A 25,819-nucleotide genomic window follows, 5' to 3' on the forward strand; every position below is an offset into this window, starting at 1 on the left:
GTCTGGGAACACAAGATGTCTTTCCATTTTTTTGTTTCTTTAATTTCCTTCAGCAATGTATTATACTTATGATAAATTTCTTTGTCTTAAGCTTTACAAATAGTTGCCATTTGTTGCCATACCAAAAGCCAGTCCAAAGGGTTTCATAAGCAGTTTAACCTATAAACCACAGACTTACACATTTGTAAACTTTCATTCAGACTTTGTTTCTTGACCCAGGGTTTGGGTATTATTTCTTTCTTCATATTAGAGCTTCCTGGCTTCTTTCCAGGGCCACATAACTGGATAATTTTGGTTTCTCATTTCAAAGAATAACGAAGGACCGTAAGTCATAAGTAAATGACGTACTTTGTTTCTGTATCAGAGCCACTGTTTTCCTTGACATCTTACTTCATTTAGACCTACTTAATGTCATTTCCTCATAGCTGAGATGATCACATTTTTTTAAAGATTCATTTATTTATTTTAGAGAGAACATGAGTAGGAAGAGAGAGAGAGAGAATCTCAAGCAGACTCCCCACTGAGCGCAGAGCCCAACACGGGGCTCCATCCCATAACCCCGAGATCATGACCTGAGCCGAAACCAAGAGTCAGACGCTTAACCAGCTGAGCCACTCAGGCACCCCTAGATGATCACATTTTGAAGACCATCTAATCTAGCTTTCAGTTCGTCTTAATTATCCCATTATTTTCTACATTTTTGGTTCTGTACTCATAGTTGCTCATCACATTTAACTTCCTGAGCTATAGGCCATGTTCAGCATCTCAGGCTGTTTGTTCATATTCTCTGGTTATACTTTGACTTTTTTAACATTCTACTACCAGATTTTACAATCTTGTATCTTCTCCTTTATGGAAAGAAACCAAAAGAAAGACTTTCCAATTACATGGTTTATATCTATACTCTGAAAAATAGTAACTATCTTTTTCCAATGAGAAGGGAATGGTTTTCTAGTGTCATAGAGAAATGTTGTTTAGTTAGGTATGTACTGGTACTTCAGTGAAATGGTTCATGTGCTGTTCCCTGATAGATTGTTTTCACCAGAGAGTAGCTTTCTTCCAGAGACTGTTTATTCAGTCACAAGAAAGTAATATTTAAAATAAATAATCTACCAAAATTTAAGGTATTTAAATAGAGTTCAAGTAGCTTTATTACATTTATATTTTATTTTATTTTATCTTATTTATTTAATTTGAGGTGGGGAGAGGAGCAGAGGGAGAGGGAGAAGCAGGCTCTTCTGGGGTTTGATCAGGTGCCCCTGATTTAGAGGTTTTATCACTGTTGAGTATTAGCTCACCCAGAGAATAAAGGCTCTTATATAATAGAGTAATGCTGGGATTTTGTGGACTTAAAATATTGCTGTTAAAAATGTTCAAGTTTAGGGGCTCCTGGGTGGCTCAGTCGGTTAAGCGCCTGCCTTTGGCTCAGGTCATGATCCCAGGGTCCTGAGATTGAGTCCCTCATTGGGCTCGCTGCTCAGCAGGGAGCCTACTTCTCTCTCTCCCTCCCCCACTCTGTGCTCTTTCTCTCACTCTCTTGCTCTCTCAAATAAAATCTTTAAAAAAAATAAATAAAAAATAAAAATATTTAAGTTTAGAAGGCGCTGTTATAGCCAAATGGAATTAAGCTGTGAATCAGATGGATATCTTCACCCTCACCCTGCCAACCTAACCACCACTTCTGATTTCCAATACCCACATGTCTTATCTCATCCTTTATATCAGCCACTAAATTCTTGCCTTTGAGTCTCTGTTTTAATTCTTAATGTTAAGATATTAGTGGTATTTTAGGTTTGGGCTTTTCTATATGCTACAGTTTGATTTTCTGTTTTTTTCTGTACCCCTCCCCTCATAGGTGGAAAGATCTAATTAGAAATGGATAAGTGTTCAAATGCATAATAATATAATTACATAGTTGCTTATTTTGAAGGAATTTCACAGAAGAAATAAATGTGTTAATTGTTCTTCATATGATTTGTAAGCCCGCAGTTACATCAAATCTACAAGGTACTAGGCCTCTGGATTTCATCATTTGCCAGTTGAACCTGAAATCAGGCCATACTCAGTGATCTTAGAACTCCTCCTAGAGTAACCTGGAATGTTCGGTCCTGGAATTGGAGACAGTTATATACCATCATTTACATTTATGAAGTTACCAGTAGTTCTTGGTTGAAAATCAGACCCATAAAGAAACTGATTCGGGGCATCTGGCTGGTTTAGTCAGTAGAGCATACGATTCTTGATCTTGGGGTCCTGAGTGGGAGCCCCACATTGGATGTAGGGATTACTTAAAAAAACAAAATCTTAAAAAAAAAAGAAAACTGGTTCATCTGGCAATATTTTATATTCAAAGTTTATTATATTTTATTCAACAGAAATGCACATCAGAACATTCACCCAGAAAACCAAGAGCTAGTAAGGGTGCTTCGGGAGCAACTTCAAACAGAACAGGTACTGTTGTTATATAAATATGTGCATTTATATAAAGAGTAACATTATTATTGCCTTTGCATATGAAATTGTGATGAAACAATTACTTTTTGGAAACATGGACTGATTTCCTGCTTTATTAATTATTCTATAGATTGTATATTTTCAGATTAGGTAAATGACCAGTCTTAACTACTCAGATGTTTTTATGTGAGTGTTTTTTTTTAAACTTGCTTTAGAAACAGCCTCTGACCAATCTCTTAGGAAGCAACTGGAATTTCCAAAGGCAGAGAGTAAGCTAAGAGAGACAGAGGACCAAGAAGCAGGGACATGGGAGAAAGCCCTGGAGAAGAGAGCTCCTGAAGACAGCTGGGCAGTGTGGTATGGGAGGGAACACTTCTGGGAAAAGGAAGCCCAAAACAGAGTGTGGAACCTGACAGAACTTTTGTGGGGGAAGAGAGGTGGAGGGCAGTTCTGATAGAGCTTTGGGGGAAATAAAGAGCCACATTTTCTTAATAGGAATGCTGATCACTGAGTTACCTAAAAATAGTGCTCCAGATATACTGGGCAGGAGGATGGGGCTGGAATACAGCTAACTTCTTTATTTCAACAGGAGGACAGTAGATGTCTGAAGTTGGTAAATTAAGAAATAGCAGTGTAAGCATATGATTTTTAATTATGTAGGTAAATATCAGAAAATACAAGTTAAAAAGCTAAACTGGTTGCTATCAGGGTGCAGAGGTGGGAGGTGGATTGAGCAGGGTCTGGCCATTTTTCAATAAAAGCCTTTTGATTTGCAAAAAACAAACAAAAAAACCAAAAAAAAAACCCCAGCAGTTTTCCTGTTATTTATTTGTGACGAAATAATCACTGTCTAATTGGCTTTAATGAAATGTAGTGGAAAAACTATTTTTTTTTCCCAAGACCTACATATTCCCAGAAGACCTACAAAGAGATGACTACAAGGGGTGGCTTTTTTTTTTTTTCCTCTTCTTTTTCTGCAGTGGTCAAAGTTAGCAAACTAGTTAGGCAAAGAAGAAAACTTTTCTTTCTCTTCTGTGCTTTTAACCAGATGGACTGTGTAAGAACCAGAAATGTAATATATTTCATAAAGCCTGGAATAAGTTGGATATTGTACACCTTCATGCCAAAATAGCTAGTATCAAAAAATTAAAATTAAAAATTGATTTCCCACTCACCAACCAAAATCTAATTCCAAAGAGTGTTTTACAGTTTCTCCATTCACCAAATATTTATTAAACATCCATATGCTAGACATTGTTCTAGGCATTGAGGATTCAGTTGTGAGCTAAACAAACAAGAATTCTCCTGCCTTCATAAAACTTAAATTCACTGATGCAAAAATAGTTTAAGAATGTTAGTAGTAATCTGTTCCAGAGCTACTGTTATTAATAATTCATGCTGGTATAGTGTTTTATAATTTACAGAATGCTTTCACCTACAGCTATCTTATTTAATCTACAAACATGGTCCGTAAGGCAACAATTATCATTCCCATCTAACATATTAGATCACTAAGATGGTACTTAAATTCACGCTGGCATTACATGAATGGATCTGGCTCTACAGAAGTCCCACACTGAGTCGCATCTTCCACATCCCTTTGTACCACTGTATAGTTCACCTCCCTCACACCTTCCTCAGGCATGGCATTTAGCTCTAGTTAGAATAAAGCTAGTGACTTAGCCCTTTCTGTGCTGTCCTATATGGTAGCCACTACCCGTATGTAGCTAATTTAATTTTAAATTAAAATTAAATAAAATTTAAAATTCAGTACTTTATAGTTACACTAGTCACCTTTCAAGTACTCAATACCCACAGATAAAAATTTCCATTACTGCATAAAGTTCTGTTGGACAGCACTGGCAAGTGGTTTTTGTTGTTTTGTTTTGTTTTAGTTAATTTCCAAAGAATAATAATGAAGACAAAAGATAGAGAGGGGGACATTAAGAGCTGTATGTTTTTCTTTTTTGCACCATTGAAAATGATATAAAAGACTGTAACATCAACGTGTGGACCATGGCTTATAGAATATTCTAGTATTTTAGGGCTGATTTAAGAAATAGGAGGTTTTTAGTTATGTTTATTAATTTAGGGTGACAAAAATCTTTGATTCAGTTTACAATTAATAGTTCATATTTAGCCAATTTTATAATTTTTTTTGTAATTTGATGTTCTTAATGCTGGCTACTTTGTTTATAAGAGGTGTGCTGGGTGCTGTAAAAATAGGTTTTTATACGTATTTTAAGAGATACACAGTACATACTAGTGTTAGGTACTTTTCTAATTCCTGGGTCACCACAATGAGTCCTATAGATAAAGTCCTTATCCTCCTATCATACATTCTGGTGGGTTCTTTGATATCTGGATGCTTCTTGTAGTGGTGATTCTATTCCACATTCCTATTACAGTCACAACAGTGATATAACTGAGGAACATTAAATTTATTAATCTGACCATGTGAAAGATTAAGCCCAGGTTACCAGTGTATTAAATTTTCCTTCTTCCGAAATGACCAGTATTCTTCTTTGAAAGTTTAATTCTGGACCCTTGGGAGGTACAGCATACATGCAGCACTTGTCAGGAATGTATGAATGAAAAATGTTAAAAATGGTTAAAGCGGGGAGGGGATGGAGGGGACAGGGTAACTGGGTGATGGGCATTAAGGAGGGCACATGATGTAACGAGCACTGGGTGTTATATAAGACTGGTGAATCACTGACTTCTACCTCTGAAACTAATAATACACTATATGTTAATTAATTTTATTTAAATTTAAAAATGATTAAAAGCTAATACTTGGGAAACAGTTTGACATTTCTTTAGCTTTTGCATTAGCTCAGCCTTGAGTTTCTCAGAATAACTTACTTATTCTAACATAGTGGAAGAGAAACTCCGAAGTTAATGTAGGTTTTTGTCTTTATGTCATGTTCAGGAAGGAAGGTAGAGACCATGCAGCTTAAATAAAACAATAATATAGCCTCATAACTTTATCAAACTTAGAAAACTTTAAACCTACTGCACATCTAAAATTTGATGAGGATTATGCACTCTGGACTGTGTCCTTAAGTATAATTGTATTCCTCGAGATAATTTTGTATAACTGTGCATACGTATTTTCTCATCAGGATGCCCCTGCTGCTGCTCGACAGCAGTTCTACACTGACATGTACTGTCCAATCTGTTTACATCAAGCCGCCTTCCCTGTTGAAACAAACTGTGGGCATCTTTTTTGTGGTAAGCAAACAATGCTCTATTTGGGGAAAGTGACTAGGCTGGATTCCTAATGTCACATTTTGTATTACGTGAGTGGGGTAGATTGCTTCTGATATCCCGCTCTACTTGTTAGCCACTTTCATTTAGTGACTGTGAGCTCCAAGATTAAAAAACACTAGTTGTTCAACTTCTTAATAAACAGAAATGTGTTTCTTTGAATGGTAATTCAAGTATATGAATACCATGAGGAATTCACTGAATCCCTCATTGTTTATCACCTTTTGGTAGTTTCATTTTATTATTCATTCTTCCCAAGGCTGGAAGGTTCTCTTAAGGACCCTGCCCAAGACCTTCCCTTTAGCCCTCTTACCTCCATTGTACCCTGCATCAGCACAAAAGTTGTTAGCCTGTTTTTTGTCGTGACCTCAGAGGGTGGTAAGAGAGAATGATGAACCTAGATCATACAGTAGGACAAGAAGAGAATATACATTGCACACTTGCCTAGTATCAGTAAGGGGTGCTTTCTACCTCTGGGTGTTTTTCCTGACCCTCCAGAAAGATTTCATAAAGAATGAGATATCGTATAGTCACTGCTCATTATGGTCCTATGAGATTGGGGAGAGTCAGTTACTGCATGCCTACTATGTGCTGGACACTTAACATCCTTCATCTCCTTGAATCCCACATATGAGGAAACTGAAGCTGAGTTAAGAAATTCTACAAAGGGTAACCCAGCTGCTAAAAGAAAGAGCCAGATTTTAAATGTAGGTCTAACTTCAAACCCTGTGGTCAATTCTGCTATGTGATTAGTAGCTTCTATGACTACTCTCTGCTTAACATTTATCCATTCACTAGACCTGTTGTTTTATTTATAGTATTTCTTTCTGTTTCAATGGCTGTATTCAAGATAGGGTTCTAATTGCTCCCAAAATGTACCCATTTTCCATTTTAAGACAATTTAAAACGTAGCATACAATGATCCTTTAAGTTTCTTTTCCCCCTTTGTATCTGTTGTTTGAGTTTTTATAGAATTACTAGGGATATAAATAATTTGAAATCCATATCATGCAATGCAGGGTTTTCTATACCTATGCTCCTTTAGTAAGTATTGACCAATCCCATTATTGCATCATCCATTAATTTCATCCTCTTCCCTAAGGTTTTTCCCTAAGTTAGCTAACAAGTTATAAAACACTCATTTCAGTGTCCATCTTTATCTGTTGGGAATGCTAATGAGCAGCAAAATCATGAAATAGCGGATAGAGAGAATTAAATGGCCATCAGAGAGAGCAGTACTTTTCCGCCTCTCAAACCTCTGGTAGATATACCTTTTTTTTCTTTCTTTTTTTTTTTTTTTTTTTTAAGATTTTATTTATTTGACGGAGAGAGCAAGAGAGCACAAGCAGGGGGAACAGTAGAAGGAGAGGGAGAAGCAGGGTCCCTGCCAAGTAGGGAGCCCAATGTGGGGCTTGATCTGGGGCTCAATCCCAGGACCCCGGGACCATGACCAGAGCCGAGCCGAAGGCAGATGCTCAACCATCTGAGCCACCTGGGCACGCTGGTAGATATTCCTAATCAATTGGACATTCTTTCCGAGTCTAGATATGGCCTCAACCATCCTTTAACATAGTACTTCAGGCAGGTGTTAAGAATCAGTGAGGTTTGGCAGGCTAGGTGAACTCCATTTCCCAACCCAGGCTTAGGTAATTCACTGAGTGGATAGCCCAGTCAATTGAAAGATGGCTGTATTGTGTTCTTGGTTTCTGGGTCTGAGGTAATTGGGTAGATTGCTTCTGATAGCCTGCTGTACTTGTTAGATACTTTTATTTACTGTCTCTAGGTTCAAAGATTTAAAAAACCAGTCATTCAACTTCTCAATAAACAGAAATGTGTTTCTCTGAATAGTAGTTCAAGTATATATATCAAGAGCACCTTAGCTTAGTTCTATATATGGAACTAAGTTCTGTTCCTTTATAGTGAGCTAAGAATAATAGTAGCAACTGACTTCATCTTACTTGCATTTGTAACCCATATTGTTTTATTTAATTCTTCAGCAGTCTTATGAAGTGTTACCCCATTTTACAAATAGACTCAGAGAGATTATGACCCAGACTAAAGTCAATGAGTCATCTCTCCCACCATCTTATTTAAGTGGATCTCTCTTTTTATAGGGGGGAAAGCTGAAGAAAAGGGAAAACCTTGAGCATATCATAGCAGATATGTGTGAACTGGAGCATTTGATTTGCTGGACCGTAGTTTTTCTGTGCAGTCAGTGGCCATTACATAATTTGCAAAGCAAGGACACCTGTACTTGAGATGTGGGATTAAATAAGTTAATATATGTCAAAACACATTGAATTTTTGAGTGAACAAGTAGTAGATAAAGCTGAGGCATCATTACGGATGTTAATAATAATACTAACAAGATTTGTAAGTTTTGCTTTCATATAGTTTCTATGTGAAATTAGATTACTCAAATTAATAAATATTATCTAACACAGCACTCTGAGAGTAGGAAAAGATACCAGATATTGTTTGGCTTTTAAATTCATCTTTAAATCATCATACCTGTTTTTTCCCATAGTCGCCTGTAATGTCCAATGTGGATAGCCTTTGCTTAGCCCCTTGGTTTGCTCACCATTCTCCTCACATAGCATTTGTTTCTACTTATGGCATTTGCTCCTTTCTTTTTTTTTTTTTAAAGATTTTATTTATTTATTTTGACAGAGTGAGAGACACAGTGAGAGAGGGAACACAAGCAGGGGGAGTGGGAGAGGGAGATGCAGGCTTCCCGCCGAGCAGGGAGCCCGATGTGGGGCTCGATCCCAGGACCCTGGGACCATGACCTGAGCCGAAGGCAGACGCTTAACGACTGAGCCACCCAGGCGCCCCCATTTGCTCCTTTCTATTCATAAAACTGGGAGCATCCTACTTCCTGTTTTCTATATCTAAATCTTCCCTGTCCTACAAAGTTCAATTCAAATCCTTTCTCATCTACAAATTACTCTCTGATGCATCCCAGAGTTCTCCCTCCCTCCCTGCATTCCTTTTGTACTTAAAGTTAATAGTAAACAGTTTGAGATTTAACTACCTTCCGATTGATTTCACTATGTCACCTTGATCTTCTCAATTTGACTGTCATTGCTTATTCTAAATTCTGGACATTTATTTGATCTGGAAGAATCAGAATAAGGAATGCAGGAGGGTTAAGCTAGGTTGCTAAGACAAGAGTAAGAAAACAAAAGATCCTAGAGGCTGAAAGCACTTAGTTCAAAATCACAATGGGACCTGAATTGTATGAGAAATAGGTGTCCTGCAGAGAAGAAATGAATGTGCCCCTTAAACATCAGACAGTATTTTAAAATATTCCTTCTTGGGGTACCTGGGTGGCTCAGGTCATGATCCCAGGGTTCTGGGATCAAGCTCCATGGCGGGCTCCCTGCTCAGCAGGGAGCCTGCTTCTCCCCCTCCTCCTGCTCCTCCCTGCCTGTGCTCTCTCTCTGTCAAATAAATAAATAAAATCTTTAAAAAAAATAAAATAGAATAAGATAAAATATTCCTTTTTCATTTGTTAGTGGCCTGAATTTTAGTGCTTCTACACTTAGCTTACCTGCCACTTTTTGAGGTCTGTAAACTTTTCCTTTAAGCTGTTTTGCTGCTCATGAACACCTTCTAGCAGAAAAATCAAATCCGTCCAGTACAAAAGTTGATTCAATTATTAAACTGGATTATAAACTTTATTAGGTCAGACAGCCTGTAATCTTTGTATCCTTTGGTTCCTTGTTCATGGTACTTAATTATTATTATACCACTGTAACTTGGCTTTCTAAATTCTTTAAAAAAATAGAAGTGATGTTTTTGTAACATATATACCAAATTTGGAGCAGAAAATTTATACTGTGATTTGTTGGTTGTCATATTTGCAATGATGTTTATTTATTTTACATAAGAAGTGCAATATTTCTATTAAGTCTCAGCATTGAAGCAGTTAATGCATGCTTGCTTTGGATTGTATAAAAATGTCTGTATCTTAACTAATAGTTTAAATGAAAATATTTTCAATGGCTGGGAATTGTTACTAGATTTGAATTTGCCTAAGGGTTGGATGAAATAAAAAATATTTTAAAATAAGATGATACTATAAAACTATTTCAGATATTTGAAACTTTCTGAGGATTCATAGGTTTTAAAATTTAAAACATCAGTATTAATGGGTTTTTTTCCTCATTAGGTACCTGCATTATTGCATACTGGAGATATGGTTCATGGCTTGGGGCAATCAGTTGTCCAATCTGTAGACAAACGGTAATGTTTGTATCCAGAAAGCATCATTTATGCTAGTTCATTTTGTAAATTTTTATCATTTCTGTATCTCCTTTTGAATTGTTTTGATTATTTTTAAGTTTTTATTTAAATTTCAGTTAACATACAGTGTAATATAAGTTTCTGGTGTACAATATAGTGGGGTTTTTTTTTTGCCAGTTTTTTTATTGTTATGTTAATCTCCATACATTGTGTACAATATAGTGAATCAGCACTTGCATACAATATCTGGCGGTCATCTCAACAAGCACGCTCCTTAATCCCCATCACCTATTTCACCCCCCCCACCCACTTCCCCTCTGGTAACCATCAGTTTGTTCTCTACAGTTAAGAGTCTGTTTCTTTCTTTGCTTCTCTTTCTCTTTTTTTCCCTTTTCTTGTTTTGTTTCTTAAATTCCACATATGAGTGAGATCCTAGGGTATTTGTCTTTCTTTGACTGACTTATTTTGCTCAGCATAATATTCTAGGTCCATCCATGTCATTGCAAATGGCAAGATTTCATTCTTTTTTATGGCTCAGTAATATTCCATTATATACACATACTGCATCTTCTTTTTCCATTCATCAGTCAATGGACACTACAGCTGTTCCATAATTTGGCTATTGTAAATAATGCTGCTAAACATTGGGGTGCATGAATCCCTTTGCATTAGTATTTTTGTATTCTTTGGATAAACACCTACTAGTGCAATTGCTGGATCTTAGGGAAGTTCTGTTTATCCAAAGCTTCTATAATGTTACTCCATTATTTTTTTTAACGTCTTAAAGACAGCAAAAAAGGGAAATTCCCTTCTAAATCCTTCAGTTATATTAAAAAATGGTAAATAAAGGGTAAATGAATCCTTCCCAAAATTCTAGTAAGTCTTTGTTGTAATACTAGCAAAGGAATAACTGAACTAGCTAATCAGGCTTAACCAAATATTTCCCCTACGTATACTTCTTTTGAAATAAAAAAATGTTTTTCCCTTTCAATTTACTTTTAATCTGCCCTTCTCCAGTGAGGGTCTAGATGGCTTTATATGATGAATAATAATTTTTTTAATGTCTCTTTTGGAGACATATCCATATTACATGATCCAGAGCAGATCAGACTATTTTAGTTAGTATAGAAGCTACTTCAAGAGGGAGATGATAAGTTTTTATAAACATATACTGAAGACTGAAACATCACAGATTTTCTCAATTTCTTGGACAAACTGGAAAAACAAAATACTGAAAAATTTGAGAAAATGAAGTTCTTAGTTTTTTAATTAGTAAGTATAGTAAAATAGAACATTCTATCAGTTGTATACAGTTTTTTCATAATTTCCTGTATACTTATTTTGTTTTTCATTTAAATAAAAATACCTACCTTTCTAATAATGAGTTATGAAATGTAAAAAGACAGCAGCTCCTTAGGAAGTCTTCCAGTGTGCAAAGTGAAGTCCAGAAAGGATAGAGAGCTTTCAAGTAAGGATATCAAATTGAGCACATATATTTACTTTTGCTACTCTTTGCAACCCCATTAAAAGAACAGGACATTTTGTAAAGGCAAAAACCCACAGAGATCAAAAAATGAAACAAAATGGTAGAAGAGGCAACAATTTTTCTAAAATTCTTTGTAAACTATAACAGACATACAGAAAAGCACACAAAACATAGAAGTACTGCTCATTGAATTATCACAAAGTGAATTATCACTTAGATAATCACCACTCAGATGAAGAAATAGGAACTGGCCAGCAGCCCCCAGAAGCCTCCTCAGGACCAAATCTCCACCCCCTCCTTCCTCTCCTAGAGGCTACTCCATAAATGACTTTTATGATAAGCATTTCTTTGATTTTCTGTATTACCTTAGCATGCACCTCTAAGATTATTGTCTAGTTTTGTGTGATTTTTGGACTTTATATGAATAAAACCATATAGCATGTATTGTTAAACACACACAGACACACACATTCTTTCAACTTTTGTTCTGGCTATCCACTTACCTGCATCACTGCTTCATTTTTTGGTGTAGAGAGGGAGGTTCAGGGATTTATCTTCTTTCCCCCTTGCTTCTACATTCCCAAATTCTGCCTCTTTTACATTTGACTTTGTATTACATGGCAGGAGGAAAATCGTTTTTGGGGGGTTTTTTGTTGTTGTTGTTGTTTGTACTGCCTCTCTGGCTGATTTGATGATGTGAAACAAGTCAGTCAACGGTGAAGTTTATTTGCCAGTACGACCTCTCATAATCTTTAGCTATCTTCCAGCAACACTGAGACCAGGCCATGGGTCTCACACTAAAGAATTATTAGTTCACACCTGTCCCCTCTTCTTGGCTCCATCCATGGCTTTTCATGGGGTATATATGTATTAGCAGGTGATATCCTTTTGACCACCCATAAATTGCTAGAATCTAGAAAGGTAGAGATAAAATTGTTTTTATATAATAGCTTTTGTTTCCCTAACTAGAGAATAATTCCTCCTGGAAGTAGGACAGGTGGCCGCTACCTGTTCCCCACCCTGTGTCGCTGGACATAGTGCACAGATGGCTGCTTCTGACTGTAACATGCTCACCATTTCTCTTCCTGAATGCATACGCTCACATACCAGTGGCCCGAGCTGCACTTCAAGGGCCAGCTTATGTTTCCACTTTCTGGGCACCCGAGGCAGAAGTCCTTATTCTCAAGTGTCATAATAACCCCCACCACCAGCGCCTTATAACAGATCTGCCTCCCCTTCTATCTTGGGTGTTGTGGTCAGCAAGGGGCAGGGCTATGTCTTCAGTTTTGGGGTCTGTGTAGCACTTAGCACAGTGCCTGGCCTACAGTAAGTGCTCACTTATTATTCATTGAAAGATGCACTTTTATTAGCAAATTTGTGAAGAGAGGCTGTACCTGCTTTCCTACCACCTACTGCTCTTCATCACTCCTTTGTTTGGCTGTTTGGAAAGCATCTGCATAGTGGGAAGTCCAGGTTTTACAGCTGAGCTGAGGAAGGATAAAAACAGCTAGATGATTTAAACCTAAATCTGTCACTGCTCCTTCCCATTTTTATCTCCTTGTACAGTGACTATTTCTATAGGCATTGATGTATTTTAAAATGTACTTATTTTTCAAGATACTGTCATCTTCAGATGACCTCAGTATGGGTCCTGGGACATTTGTGTATCCTTATCTCTACCATGGAGGAAACCAGGTTAAAAGTATTACGTTATATATCAGTATCAAGAATTACCTTTTTTGATGATAGTAGGGATGGGTGCTTGAGAGTGGGTCCCTGCAATAACTTAATCTCTGTATTATGTTTGGTAGCATTCAAAGATATTTCAAATACCAGTGAGGTTGAAGAATAATGATTTTAATCACAAAAGAAATCCCTAATTTTTCGCTCTCACAATGATAAACATATATTTTTATGTCACTTCACTCCTGAGTATTTTCTCATCATTCTTATATCTTCAAATATTTGTTAGCCCAAACAGAGAACTACTGACTATCCCTGGCGTGACCTGGAAAATATTAGAACCAGTGTTTGGTTGAGGTACCCATTTGATTTTATGGGAATTCAAATTACATTTTGCATTGGATTTTATTATAAGGCAATGATAACTTACTTTCCTCCCCATGTTGCCTTTATTAAAAGAAAGGAGTGAAAAAAAACCAAAATGAGTGAAATATAAATTTAGAAGTTTTTTTCATTCTATTGAATAATAACACAAAATGAAAAAAAAATGCTGCAGAAAGGTATAACAATTTTTTCTTTTTGTAATATACAGGTGACTTTACTGCTAACAGTATTTGGTGAAAATGACCAATCTCAGGATGTTGTATCATTGCGCCAAGATATTAATGATTATAACCGGAGATTCTCAGGGCAGCCCAGATCTGTAAGTATTGTTATAGCAGGTGCAAAGTTAGAGTATAATGATACTTCTCTTTGGTAAGGTGAGATTAACCAACAAGTATTCTTTGACTATAAAAAGTCTCATTGTTTATGTGTGTTGGGTAAAGTTTTAAACTTCATCCTTGTTGGGGCGCCTGGGTGGCTTAGTTGGTTAGGCGACTGCATTCGGCTCAGGTCATGATCCTGGAGTCCAGGATCAAGTCCCGCATCGGGCTCCTTGCTCAGTGGGGAGTCTGCTTCTCCCTCTGACCCTCCCCGCTCTCATGTACTCTCTCTCTCTCTCTCTCATTCTCGCTCTCAAATAAATAAATAAATCTTTTAAATAAAATAAAATAAACTTCATCCTTGTTGTCAATCACTGAGTTACAGCTTTCCTAAGGACTACAGTTTTCTATCTAAAAAAAAAAAAAGGCATTATAAATCTTTATGAAAGAGATTCCAGAAAAAAAAAAAAAAAATTGGAGGGAAATGTGAAATTATTGACTCCCATGCAAATCTTAGTATATGTGCTGCCAAAGCAAGCACGGCTCCTGTGCAAATCTAAAATAGGGATTATCCAATGAGAAACTTATAACTGAGAACTTCTGGAGAGTTTTACAATTGTGTCTTCCACTTTTTTATTTACCTGACCTCCTCTTTGAAGTAACTCTAGGCGTTGGGGAGGTTTTTTTGTTATGTCATTTTAGTTACTCAAAAGCATTTGATTTTTAAAGAACACATTAATTTAATAGTTGACCTCCTCCCCTCAAAAAAAGGCACGTGATAGATTAAAAACTGTCACATTTTACTGGCTCATTCCAGTTTTTTTCAAAATCTAACAAAAGAATTCTAGAAGTGTGTGCATGACTAAGTATGTACTTCAAAAATCAATATTGTAAATACAAATTTATATGGAAAGCCTAGACCTCTCCTCTGAGCTCTAGAGCATATGTCTAAGTGCTTGGCTTACATCTCCACTTGGATGCTCCATAGTCATCTCAAACATGGTATGTACAATATTGAATTGCTTCCCTCCTCAACTCAGTGTATTCTTTTCTGTCTTACTCAGCTGTTTTGATTTCTTCCTTTCCCTCATTCCCCTCATCTGATATATAAATAAGTTGTATCATTTCTTTTCTCCTTTTGGGAGATCCTGTCATTTTTAGCTCATAAAAATGTCCTGTTCCTGTAGCCATCATACTAGCCTAAGCCATCATCATCTCTTGCTTAGGATAATAACTGCAAATGGCCTCTTCACTGTGACTTTTTTCTCTGCACGGCAGCCCGAGTAATATTTCGAAAACATAAGACCGTGATGTTCTTGTATTTTAAAACTTCCAATGTTTTGGAATAATGTTCCAACTCCTTCCTGTGTTTACGAGGCCCTACATGACCTGGTGCCTCCCTCCCAAGCCTCACCCAAAATGTTTCACCTCCACCAGCCGCTTTTCAGCTCTCAAAATACACTCCAAGTCTTCCCATCTTAATGCCTTCACACATGACCCCTCGATTGGGAATGCTTGTCCCTCTGCTCTTCTCATGGCTGACTTCTCATCCTTTAGGTCGTTCTTAAGTAGACCTTCCTAAGAGAGGCTTTCCCTGATCAACTAAGGTATTCTCTATCACTGTCCTCTGCACCATTCCTTTGTAGATTTGTCACAAACCATACTCAAATCTTGTTCATTATCTTTCTCTCAGTAGACTAAAAGCTTCATGAGGGCAAGAACTATATTTATATATCCACTGCTATATTCTCATCACCAGTTTCAGTGCCTGGGATACAGTAAGCCTTTGATATTTGTTGAATAAATTAATGAGTTATGGTTAAGAATTGATAGTACTACTCTCAGCCAAGAATATAAGCTATTAAAATGCTTCAGTATTAAAAAAAAAAATGCTTCAGTATTAAACACTTGTGTACTCTTGTGCTTCCTTGCATGTATTTCTTACACTGTGATGTCATGTACATTTAAGGGCATACAGTTTCAGCTTTTGTGGATAACGGGTAAATCTTCTAGATGTTTAAACAAAAAGAAAGTTAATCCAATCACTGTTGTCCTTCACAGTTATTTGGGGGCCTCTTCTGCTATTTTTCATCCAGCAATTTTTTTTTTTTTTACATATCCTCCAGTGTCATCTGTAGGATGATTCTTTGAAAATCAACATGTTCCAAATTCAAGACCTACCACTGAACTTAAGAAAAAAAAAATCATTTTAAGATATTCATTCCTGTTTTTAAGTGTGAAGCATATCGTTGCTCAATTAATTTTTGGTAGGTGTCAGATATTTGACGAGTCCGGTATGTGATGAAATTACAGTGTAATAGAGACATTTAGCTCTTACTGTAATATTCTGCCTCATCCAAAGTTGGAGTAAGATTGTGATTAATATACAAACATTTCTTAGTAACCCATTTCATACTTCTTATCTACTTATTATAGATTTTGTATAAGTGATATGAGAAGTGAACAAACAGCTCTGATAAAGGACAGAAAAGTATTCAAAAGATACACTAGCTGGTCCCTAGAATATTTAAAACAATTTACCATAGACTTGTGAAAGTTGTGCTGCTGTTTTGCTTTAAATGTTAGTTTCTGCAGTAGAGAATAGAAAATTAACATAGGAACTGATTCTAAAAAGACCATTTTGGTTTTTTGTGATCAGTTTTCCAAAAAGGATTTACAGGATTTGGTTTTTTGTGATCAGTTTTCCAAAAAGGATTTTTGTGATCAGTTTTCCAAAAAGGATTTACAAGATTTCCAAAAATGAATTACAAGAGTTTATAAAACTCTTTCCTTATCACTTGCTCAGTTCTTCCCATTTTTGTCTCCATTTCCCTCTCTACTTATTTGGCACTCGTGAAACAAACAAAATACATACTTGGACATATTGTAATTATACAGATTGTTAATTAGAGCTGAACGGTGCCCAGTGGAATGACCACAGGAAGTGACTTTCTTCCTCTGGTCAGTTTCTCTGTATCTACCAGCCCCTGACAAATGAGATCGTGAAAGAAGTTTATGTTGAGAAGTCATGGTAGTTCATTACTACACAGGACCATATAGTCCAAACAGACTACACAAAACAAATGCAAAGTTTGCAGGCAGAGGATAAACTAACTTGCTCAAGGTTATACAAATAGATATTAGTACTCTTTTGTTAACAGCTTTATTTAGATGTATTTTACACATCATAAAGTGCAACCTGTTTATATAATTCAATGGTCTCTAGTGTATTCAGAGTAAATATAATCTAGTTATTGTCATAATCCACTTTTAGAATATTTTCATCATCCCGAAAGCTTTGGCATCCCTTCTCATTCACCCCAGTCCTTGGTAACTACTAATTTACTTTCTGCCTCTATAGATTGGGCTAATCTGGATATTCATCATTTCATTGAAATGAGATCATATAATATATGGCCTTTTGTCTCTGGCTTATTTCACTTAGCATAGTGTTTTCAAGGTTCATCCATGTTGTGAAATATATCATAACTTCATTGCTTTTTATGGCCAAGTGATATATCACATTTGGTTTATCCATTCGTCAGTTGATGAGCATTTGAATTGTTTACACTTTTTGGCTATTATGAATAATGCTTCCATTCATATTTGTGTACCAGTTTTTGTGTGGAGTCATATTTTCATTCCTGTTGGGTATATGCCTCATTGTGGAATTGCTGGATATTATGGTAACTCTGTTTAACATTTAGAAGAACTGCCAAACTGTTTCCAAAGAGGCTTTTCATTCCCACCAATAATGTGTGAGGGTTCCAATTTCTCTGAATGCCTCAATTTTCAAAAATTTATGTAATTTGTTTTCGGCTGTGAAAATTATGCTCACTATGTAAAAACCTAGTAATTGATGTTTTTGTACATATTCAGAAACGTAATCATTTTCATAAAGGTAGGGTCTGGCATTCCAAAAACCTTTTGGCAGTTAGTAATTCACTTAAACTCCTGCTAAGCCAAATAAACATCCTAGGAAGGAGTCCGTTTCGTTTCATTGCTATTCTTAGATTGTCAAAGTCATCCAAGTTAATGTGTCTTTAATGTATACTACTTCTATATTGTCTGGCAATGTATAAAGGTCTTTTGTATACAGTATCTTTTAGTTCTTAATAGTCCTTGTGACACATACTTGGTTAGTTGTTGCTCGATCTCAATTTGGTTAAACAACTTTCCCCAAGGTTACCTGACTACTAAGAGATTGACTTTGAGTTTAAACCCAGACCCAGCTCAAGCCTCAAGCTCTAATCCTATATACACTAAATGCTTCATTTGGTTTATTTTACTAATTCAAATTAGAGAGGACTTGAGTTTTGCCTCACTATATCCTGTATTTTAAGTTTGTTGACATTTTAGTTGCTTTTCAGTTATCTGCAGTAAGATCTATTTTAGAAGAACCTAGTTATCAAAGATCTGTTTTTAAATAAAATGCTTAACTAGAAAATATGTGAAATTCCTTAATTCATGTGTACTGAGTTTGCACATTGTAAGAAAATTATATTGATATCTGACATATTAGATGACAAATCATATCTTGTTCTTCCCCCACCAGATTATGGAAAGAATTATGGATCTACCCACTTTACTGAGGCATGCATTCAGGGAAATGTTTTCAGTCGGGGGCCTTTTCTGGATGTTCCGCATCAGGATAATACTTTGTTTAATGGGAGCTTTTTTCTATCTTATATCACCTCTAGATTTTGTACCTGAAGCCCTGTTTGGAATTCTAGGCTTTCTAGATGATTTCTTTGTCATCTTTTTGTTGCTCATCTACATCTCTATTATGTATCGAGAAGTGATAACACAGAGACTAAACAGGTGAAAAAATGGGAGTTTACTAAAAATATTTCAGCTAATGTGTGAAACCAGACAGAAGGGCCCGTGACAGTATACAGTATTTGAATATTATTGTACAAGCTTAAAACCATGTATGACAAACATTTGATTTCATTTGGCAAATGCCTACCAAGATATGACTGGAATTTTTACATTACAGGTTCTAATGTTAAGGATAGAATTATAATAATTTACAATTATATCTTGATTCTGTGTTGTCTATAAAGTCTCTGGAAAAAAACATAGAATTATATTAAAAGGATGATTTTATATCTTTTTCTTTTTCCAAAAATTACTCATTAATTGGATGTATAGTAAGATATTGTTTTACAGTTTATCCAATTTATCCTTCTCAGTGTGTACCTATATAATAACATATTGCTATGAGATGCATCTAATTATTTTTGTTACAATAAAATGTACAATATTGGGGGAGAGTCAATGTGTCTTTTAGTGCTAGCTATGTTTTATGCACTTGTAGCAGTTATGCTTTTCCATCCTGATATAATTCTTTGCTCTCAGCTAAAAGTAAAAGAAGGAACTTGAAGTTTATAATTTGATTTCATGTTCTGGTTTATAAAACACTTCTTAATCAATAGAAGAATTAACAAGGTACAAAACATTTATCTGCAGTCAGCACACATGATTTTCTCAGTTGTGACATTTAAAGAAGAGTCTGGTCCTTTTATAGGAATAATATATAAAAGTAACTTGGAAAAGGAAATTTTTTTCAGGAATTTCTGTGATACTGTAAACACATAGTAGTTTGATGAATTTCTGAGGAAAGTAGATTTTCATGGCAATGAGCATCAAAAACCTTGGGAGGGGTATAGGAACACTATTTAAATTTGGTGAGAAATTACTGGTGAGCTATACCAACAGAATGGACAAATTTTGTTTTCTCTTGGCAGAAAACTTCTGTAATACTGTCCCTAGATGGCAGCATATAGCCCACATTCCTCCGGTCTAATAAAAAATGAGCAAATGTTGTCTGAGGCAGTTCAATAAGAAAGTTATCTTGCTATTTTTGATGGCTACAGCATAAGTACCTAACGCTCTCATCTGCAGTTTTCTGTTTTAGAAGAATCAAAACCACAAGTGTTATGAACTAACTCCCTCAGCTGGTACTGCTCATCTGTGAACTGGACAGCAGGGCAATCGATGCCGAGGGGTCGGTACTGCTCATCTGTGAACTGGACAGCAGGGCAATCGATGCCGAGGGGTCAGTGTTGGCTCTGTCATACTGTCCATTCATGTATTAGTGAACCTTGTTATGTATTGATAGGGAGAGAAAACCCAAATCTATCACGTTCTCTAAAGTTCATCAGATCAGTCATCAATTAATGAGATGCTGAATGAAATATCAATAACTTTTCTAATTTGGGTGTAGGACAAAGCTGTTGCTTGTCATAGAGAAAACAATAATGCTTAAATATAGCACATTATAATTAAAGCATTTCTCGCATACTTGACCTTTTATCCTTAGGACAGTTATGTGAGGAAGGCAGGGCACTGCCTTCCTTTTCATAGATGAAATCCATATGTTACACGTCAAAGTTTGGTCTGAAGCCATGCACAAATAAGTGACTAAACAGGTATTAGACTCTTAGTAAACTCCTTAGTATGGGTTCAAATAGATGTGAAGGTTATTATGAAGAGGGGAAGCAGGAGAGAAACTGGAATCCTTGGGGGAAGTCTCAAAACACACTGGAGTAGCATCACTTAGGTGATTCTAAGAGGTCTAGAAAGATTACGTATCAAGATTTCATGAATCCTAATTCTACACTTCCAAATCAAATGTCCAATATGGTGGCATGATTCATAGAAAACATTTCAGCTGCAGTCACCAAATTAAAAAGCTAATGAGTTGGGACTTTGTTATGCCACCATTTACCAGACTAGAAACGTATTTTTCGCCAATTACAAATTTGGTGTGGGGCTACAGCAATGTCATTTTTTTGAAAGGATTTAATTTTCTCTGCATGTATTCTGCTTCACGTGTCTGTTTTCTAGTTACAGTTTTACTGTAATATTTGGAATTCCTTCTAAGATTTTCCCAGTAGAGGTGTATTGTACCAACTTCTGTAACATACAAAAACACTATATAATAATGTGAAGTCTTATTAAACTGAAAAGGGAACATGTGGACATCTCAGAATTTTAGGCCTGCTTATTATGTCATCTTTACTGATCATTGATAATAAACGTGAAAGGGATCTGAGAAAGTATTTAAAGCAAGTAGAATCGATCAGTGTTTTAAGCATAGTAATGCTTCTATGATTCAGTTAGATAGTATAAATCAAAGGAACAATTTGGATTTTTGTAAACTGCAATATGTAACTTTCACAAAAACAGATGGTCCAACCCCAGGAGCAGAAGATAACTTTGGGCAGCTCTTGTGGGGAACAAGATGGTGGAAACAATTATTCTCATTGTCCACTAGAACAGTGGTTTCAGCTTACAATTCTCAGCATTTGAGAGCAACAAGGGACGAAAGGACTTTGTCAGTCCCTGTGGCTGTGCGGATACAAACTTCAAAGGGCTGTTTCAGTGGACTGGTGGTTTGGTCCAAATTTTGTGACTTAGGTTGTCAAGCAGTTATTCTTTTGAATAAAAACAACATATCTAAAATTAAAAATTTCTGTTATATTCCTGTTTAATATTCTTTGCTTTAAAATTCAGAACTCCTGAAATAGTGTTCAGTATAATTGTTGCGATGACTTTCTTTTTCACTAATGGACATTCAGGGTCTCATCACATTTCTAATTAATTATGCTTAGATTTTTTTTAACTGAAAAAGTAGAAATGTTTTTGTTTTTGAGGAAAATTATTTAATCTGGGCAATCTATTCTGGTAATAAATGTGGAACTGAAATTAGAATTTAAGCTTGTACCCTGATTCCCCACCCCCATTTCTTTTGAATATATATTTGATAACTGAAATGTTACCCTTTTTTCTAACTTATTTTTTAAAAATTTTAATTCCAGTATAATCAATATACAGTGTTACATTAGTTTCAGGTATACAATATAGCGATTCAACAATTCTATACATTACTCAGTGCTCATCATGATAGGTGTGCTCTTCATCCTTTTCACATATTTCACCCATCCCCCTACCCATCTCCTCACCCATCACCAGTTCTCTCTATTTAAAAGTCTGGTTTTTTCTCTTTTTTTTTTCTCCGTTTGTTTTGTTTCTTAAATTCCGTACATGAATGAAATCATATGGTATTTTTCTTTCTCTCTTAATTTCACTTAATGTTATACCTTCTGGATCTATCCATGTTTTTGCAAATGGCAAGATTTCATTCTTTTTATGGCTGAGTAATATTCCATTATACATATACACCACATATATACACATCTTCTTTATCCATTCATCTATCAATGGACACTTGCGTTGTTTCCATATCTTAGCTATTATAAATAATGCTGCAGTAAACATAGGGGTGCCTGTATCTTTTCGAATTAGTATTTTCATTTCCTTTGGGTAAATACCCAGTAGTGGAATTACTGGGTCATATGGTAATTCTGTTCTTAATTTTTTGAGGAAACTCCATACTGTGGCTGCACCAGTTTGCATTTCCACCAGCAGTGCAAGAGGGTTCGTTTTTCTCTACCTCCTCACCAACACTTGTTTCTTGGGCTTTTGATTTTAGCCATTCCGACAGGTGTGAGGTGGTAATATCTCATTGTAGTTTTGATGTGCATTTTCCTGATGATGAGTGATTTTGAGCATCTTTTCAGTCTGTTGGCCATCTGGATGTCTTCTTTGGATAAATGCCTGTTCATGTCTTCTGGCCATTTTGTGATTGGATTATTTGCTTTTTTGGTGTTGAGTTATAGAAGTTCTCTATATATCTTTGATACTCCTTATTGGATATGTCATTTGCAAATATCTTCTCCTATTCAGTAGGTTATCTTTTTGTTTTGTTGATTGTTTCCTTTGCTGTGTAGAAGCTTTTTATTTTGATGCAGTCCCAATAGTTTTTTTTTTCTTTTATTTCCCTTGCCCTAGGAGACCTATTTAGACAAATGTTGCTATAGCTGCTGTCAGAGAGATTATCGCCTGCCTGCTCTCTCCGAGGATTTTTATGGTTTTAGTTTCATGTTTAGGTCTTTAATCATTTTTAATTTGTTTTTGTGTATGGTGACAGAAAGTAGTCTAGTTTCATTTGTTTGCACATAGCTGTCTAGTTTTCCCAACACTGTTTGTTGAACAGACTTTTTCCCATTGCATATTCTTGCCTCCTTTGTTGAAGATTAATTGACCATATAATTGTGGGTTTATTTCTTGGCTCTCTATTCCATTGATCTGTGTGTCTGTTTCTATGCTAGTTATCATACTGTTTGATTACTATAGCTTTGTAATATAACTTGAAATCTGGGATTTTGATACCTCCAGTTTTGTTTTTCGAGATTGCTTTGGCTATTCAGGGTCTTGTGTGGTTCCATCCAAATTTTAAGATTATTTGTTCTAGTTCTGTGCAAAATGCTGTTGGTATTTTCATAGGGATTGCATTGAATCTGTAGATTGCTTTGGGCAGTATAGACATTTTAACAGTATTTGCTCTTCTAATGCATGAGCATGGAATGTCTTTCCATTTGTGTTGTCTTCAGTTTGTTTCATCAGTGTTTTATGGTTTTCAAAGTACAGGTTTTTCACCTCCTTGGTTAAATTTATTCCTAGGCATTTCATTCTTTGATGCAATTATAAATGGATTTGTTTTCTTAATTTCTCTTTCTGCTACTTCATTGTTAGTGCATAGAAATGCTATGGATTTCTGTATGTTGATTTTGTATCCTACAACCTTATTGAATTCATTTATCAGTTGTAGTAGTATTTTGGTGGAGTCTTTTAAGTTTTCTACATGTAATACTATGTCATCTGCAAAGAGTGGAAGTTTTACTTTTTCCTTACTGATCTGGATGCCTTTTATTTCTTTTTCTTGTCTTATTGCTGTGGATAGGACTTCCAGTACTATGTTGAATAAAAAAGAGAGTGGGCATCCTTGTCTTGTTCCAGACTGTAGGGGGAAAGCTCTCAGCTTTTCAGCATTGAGTATGATGTTAGCTATGGGTTTTTCATATATGGCCTTTATTATGTTGAGATGTGTTCCCTCAAGCCTACTTTGTTGAGGGTTTTTATCATGAATGGATGTTGTACTTTGTCAAATGCTTTTTCTGCATCTATTGAAATGATCATATGGTTTTTATCCTCTCTTGTGATGTTGAAATGTTCTTTTCTGAATCTGTGCCCTTATATTTGCACCAACACCTTCCCTCACTCCTCTTTGAAACACTAAATGTACTAATGTACTCCAGGCTCTTTTTTCCTAAACAGCAACACATAAACCTGGGAATGGGTTAGAAGAGGAAAGGGCACTCAAGTTTTTATCGCCCTAAGACTTGAGTTTCCCAGGACCAGACCAGTGGGCTGTAAGAGCTGTTGACAGAAGGTGATACTGTTATAGAAATAAAGACAAACACTGAGCTTTTGTTATTCTCTCAGAACCAGACCATCTTCATGGCATCAGTATTTGTTTTAAGCATTGATATACTGCCTACAGGCAAATTTGAGGTGTTATCAGTCACTGTCCTCTTCATCCATATGCATCCTCTGATTTGTTCCATGTCCCAGAAGGGAGCACAAGAGGAGTAAACACCCAGTTGGAAACACTGAACATGTTTGGACACTGTCCTTATTCTCTCTTTCAGACTAGTGGTATTTAGCTGTAGGCCTTTTGAGGGGAATATAACATGTGACATAGGAGAGGGCTAAAGGCTAATGATGTTTTAAACTGGCATCTCACAGTTTGGATTTTGTTTAAAAACAAATTCTTGAGAAAGTATTTAAAAATACCTGTCCTTCATGGGGCGCCTGGGTGGCTCAATTAAGTGACTGACTCTTGGTTTCGGCTCAGGTCATGATCTCAGGGTCGTGAGATTGAGCCCCATTGTCAGGCTCTGTGCTGGGTGAGGAGCCTGCTTAAGATTCTTTCTCTAAGATTCTCCCTCTGCTCTCTCTCTAAAATAAATAAATCTTTAAAAAAAAAAACCAAGAAAATAATACCTGACATTCAGATTAAAACACTAATCCTTGCTAATCAGTCTTAGAGAAAACCTTTAATTTATATCTACATGAAAATTAATCTTTGTTTCACTAATCCTAGAATATTAGAACTGGAAGGGACCTTAGGAAACCAATGAAAGCTATAGATAGCTCCCCAGAAAAATACATATATACACATGTATGTATAATTTTCTTTCATTTTCAGAGGATTCAAAGACCTGGCCATTCATGGATTCCAAATTAAGAATTCTCCATTTAGTCCCATAGCTTTACTCTACAGATAAGGATAATGAGGGCGAGAGAGAATGAATGCTAGGGTATTTTTAATAAAAGTTGTTTATAGAAAAAAGGAAGCATAGTTGGATAGAAATTAAAATCTGAACTATTAGATATTTGTGAGTTTAAAACATCGTTAGTCCTTAGCCCTCTCCTACATCAAAACAAGTGGCTTGTTTTTTTCCAGTTTATCCAACAAGAAGACAAAGTTTACCCTTCTTGAACAATTATAACAAAACCTATCCTTTTAATGTCAATGGTTACATTTTCTTTTTTTCCTTAAAAACTGTATTAAGCTATTTCCTTAAAAAGTCTATTAGTAAGTGAATTAGCTCTTGGCCTCTTAAGACTTTGAAAAACATCAGACTTCCAACCAGCCTTCCTCAGTTTACCCCTATTTATTCTCATTCCCTTAAATGGTCATATAAAGCTAAGGCATATATTCATTTTTGACATTTATGTAAGGGACCAAATGAAGAGATCAAATGAGTAGATAAACATCTCTCCCATTCTCTAAAAGAAAGGAAATTTTGCATATTTTGTGTAGCCCTTGTTTGCTTTATAAACTTTTATTAAAGTAGAATAAACACCAGGGATTTAAAAAATTTTTTTTATTTAAATTCAGTTTAATTAACATATAGTATATTATTAGTTTCTGATACAGATTTTAGTGATTCATCAGTTGCATATAACACCCAATGCTCATTACATCAAGTGCTCTCTCTCCCTAATGCCCATCACCCAATTACCCCATCCCTCCACCCACCTCCCCTCCAGCAACCCT

At 35.9% G+C, this 25,819-nt stretch overlaps 1 protein-coding gene across 5 annotated transcripts in view; it reads left to right on the plus strand.

Moving 5' to 3' along the window:
• Positions 1-19,119, plus strand: part of RNF170 (ring finger protein 170) — a 46,037-nt gene extending 26,918 nt beyond the window's left edge. For all 5 annotated transcript variants that reach the window (XM_032413306.1, XM_032413311.1, XM_032413307.1 and 2 more), the window contains exons 3-7: positions 2,376-2,451; positions 5,580-5,688; positions 9,899-9,972; positions 13,734-13,844; positions 18,401-19,119. In XM_032413306.1, the coding sequence (XP_032269197.1) occupies positions 2,376-2,451; positions 5,580-5,688; positions 9,899-9,972; positions 13,734-13,844; positions 18,401-18,670 (640 nt within the window). In that variant the 3' untranslated portion in view covers positions 18,671-19,119. The remainder of the gene's footprint in view (positions 1-2,375; positions 2,452-5,579; positions 5,689-9,898; positions 9,973-13,733; positions 13,845-18,400) is intronic.
• The last annotated feature ends 6,700 nt before the right edge of the window (positions 19,120-25,819 follow it).

The sequence above is a fragment of the Phoca vitulina genome, unplaced genomic scaffold (assembly GCF_004348235.1).
Source record: "Phoca vitulina isolate PV1807 unplaced genomic scaffold, GSC_HSeal_1.0 scaffold15, whole genome shotgun sequence".
NCBI classification, from domain to species: domain Eukaryota; kingdom Metazoa; phylum Chordata; class Mammalia; order Carnivora; family Phocidae; genus Phoca; species Phoca vitulina.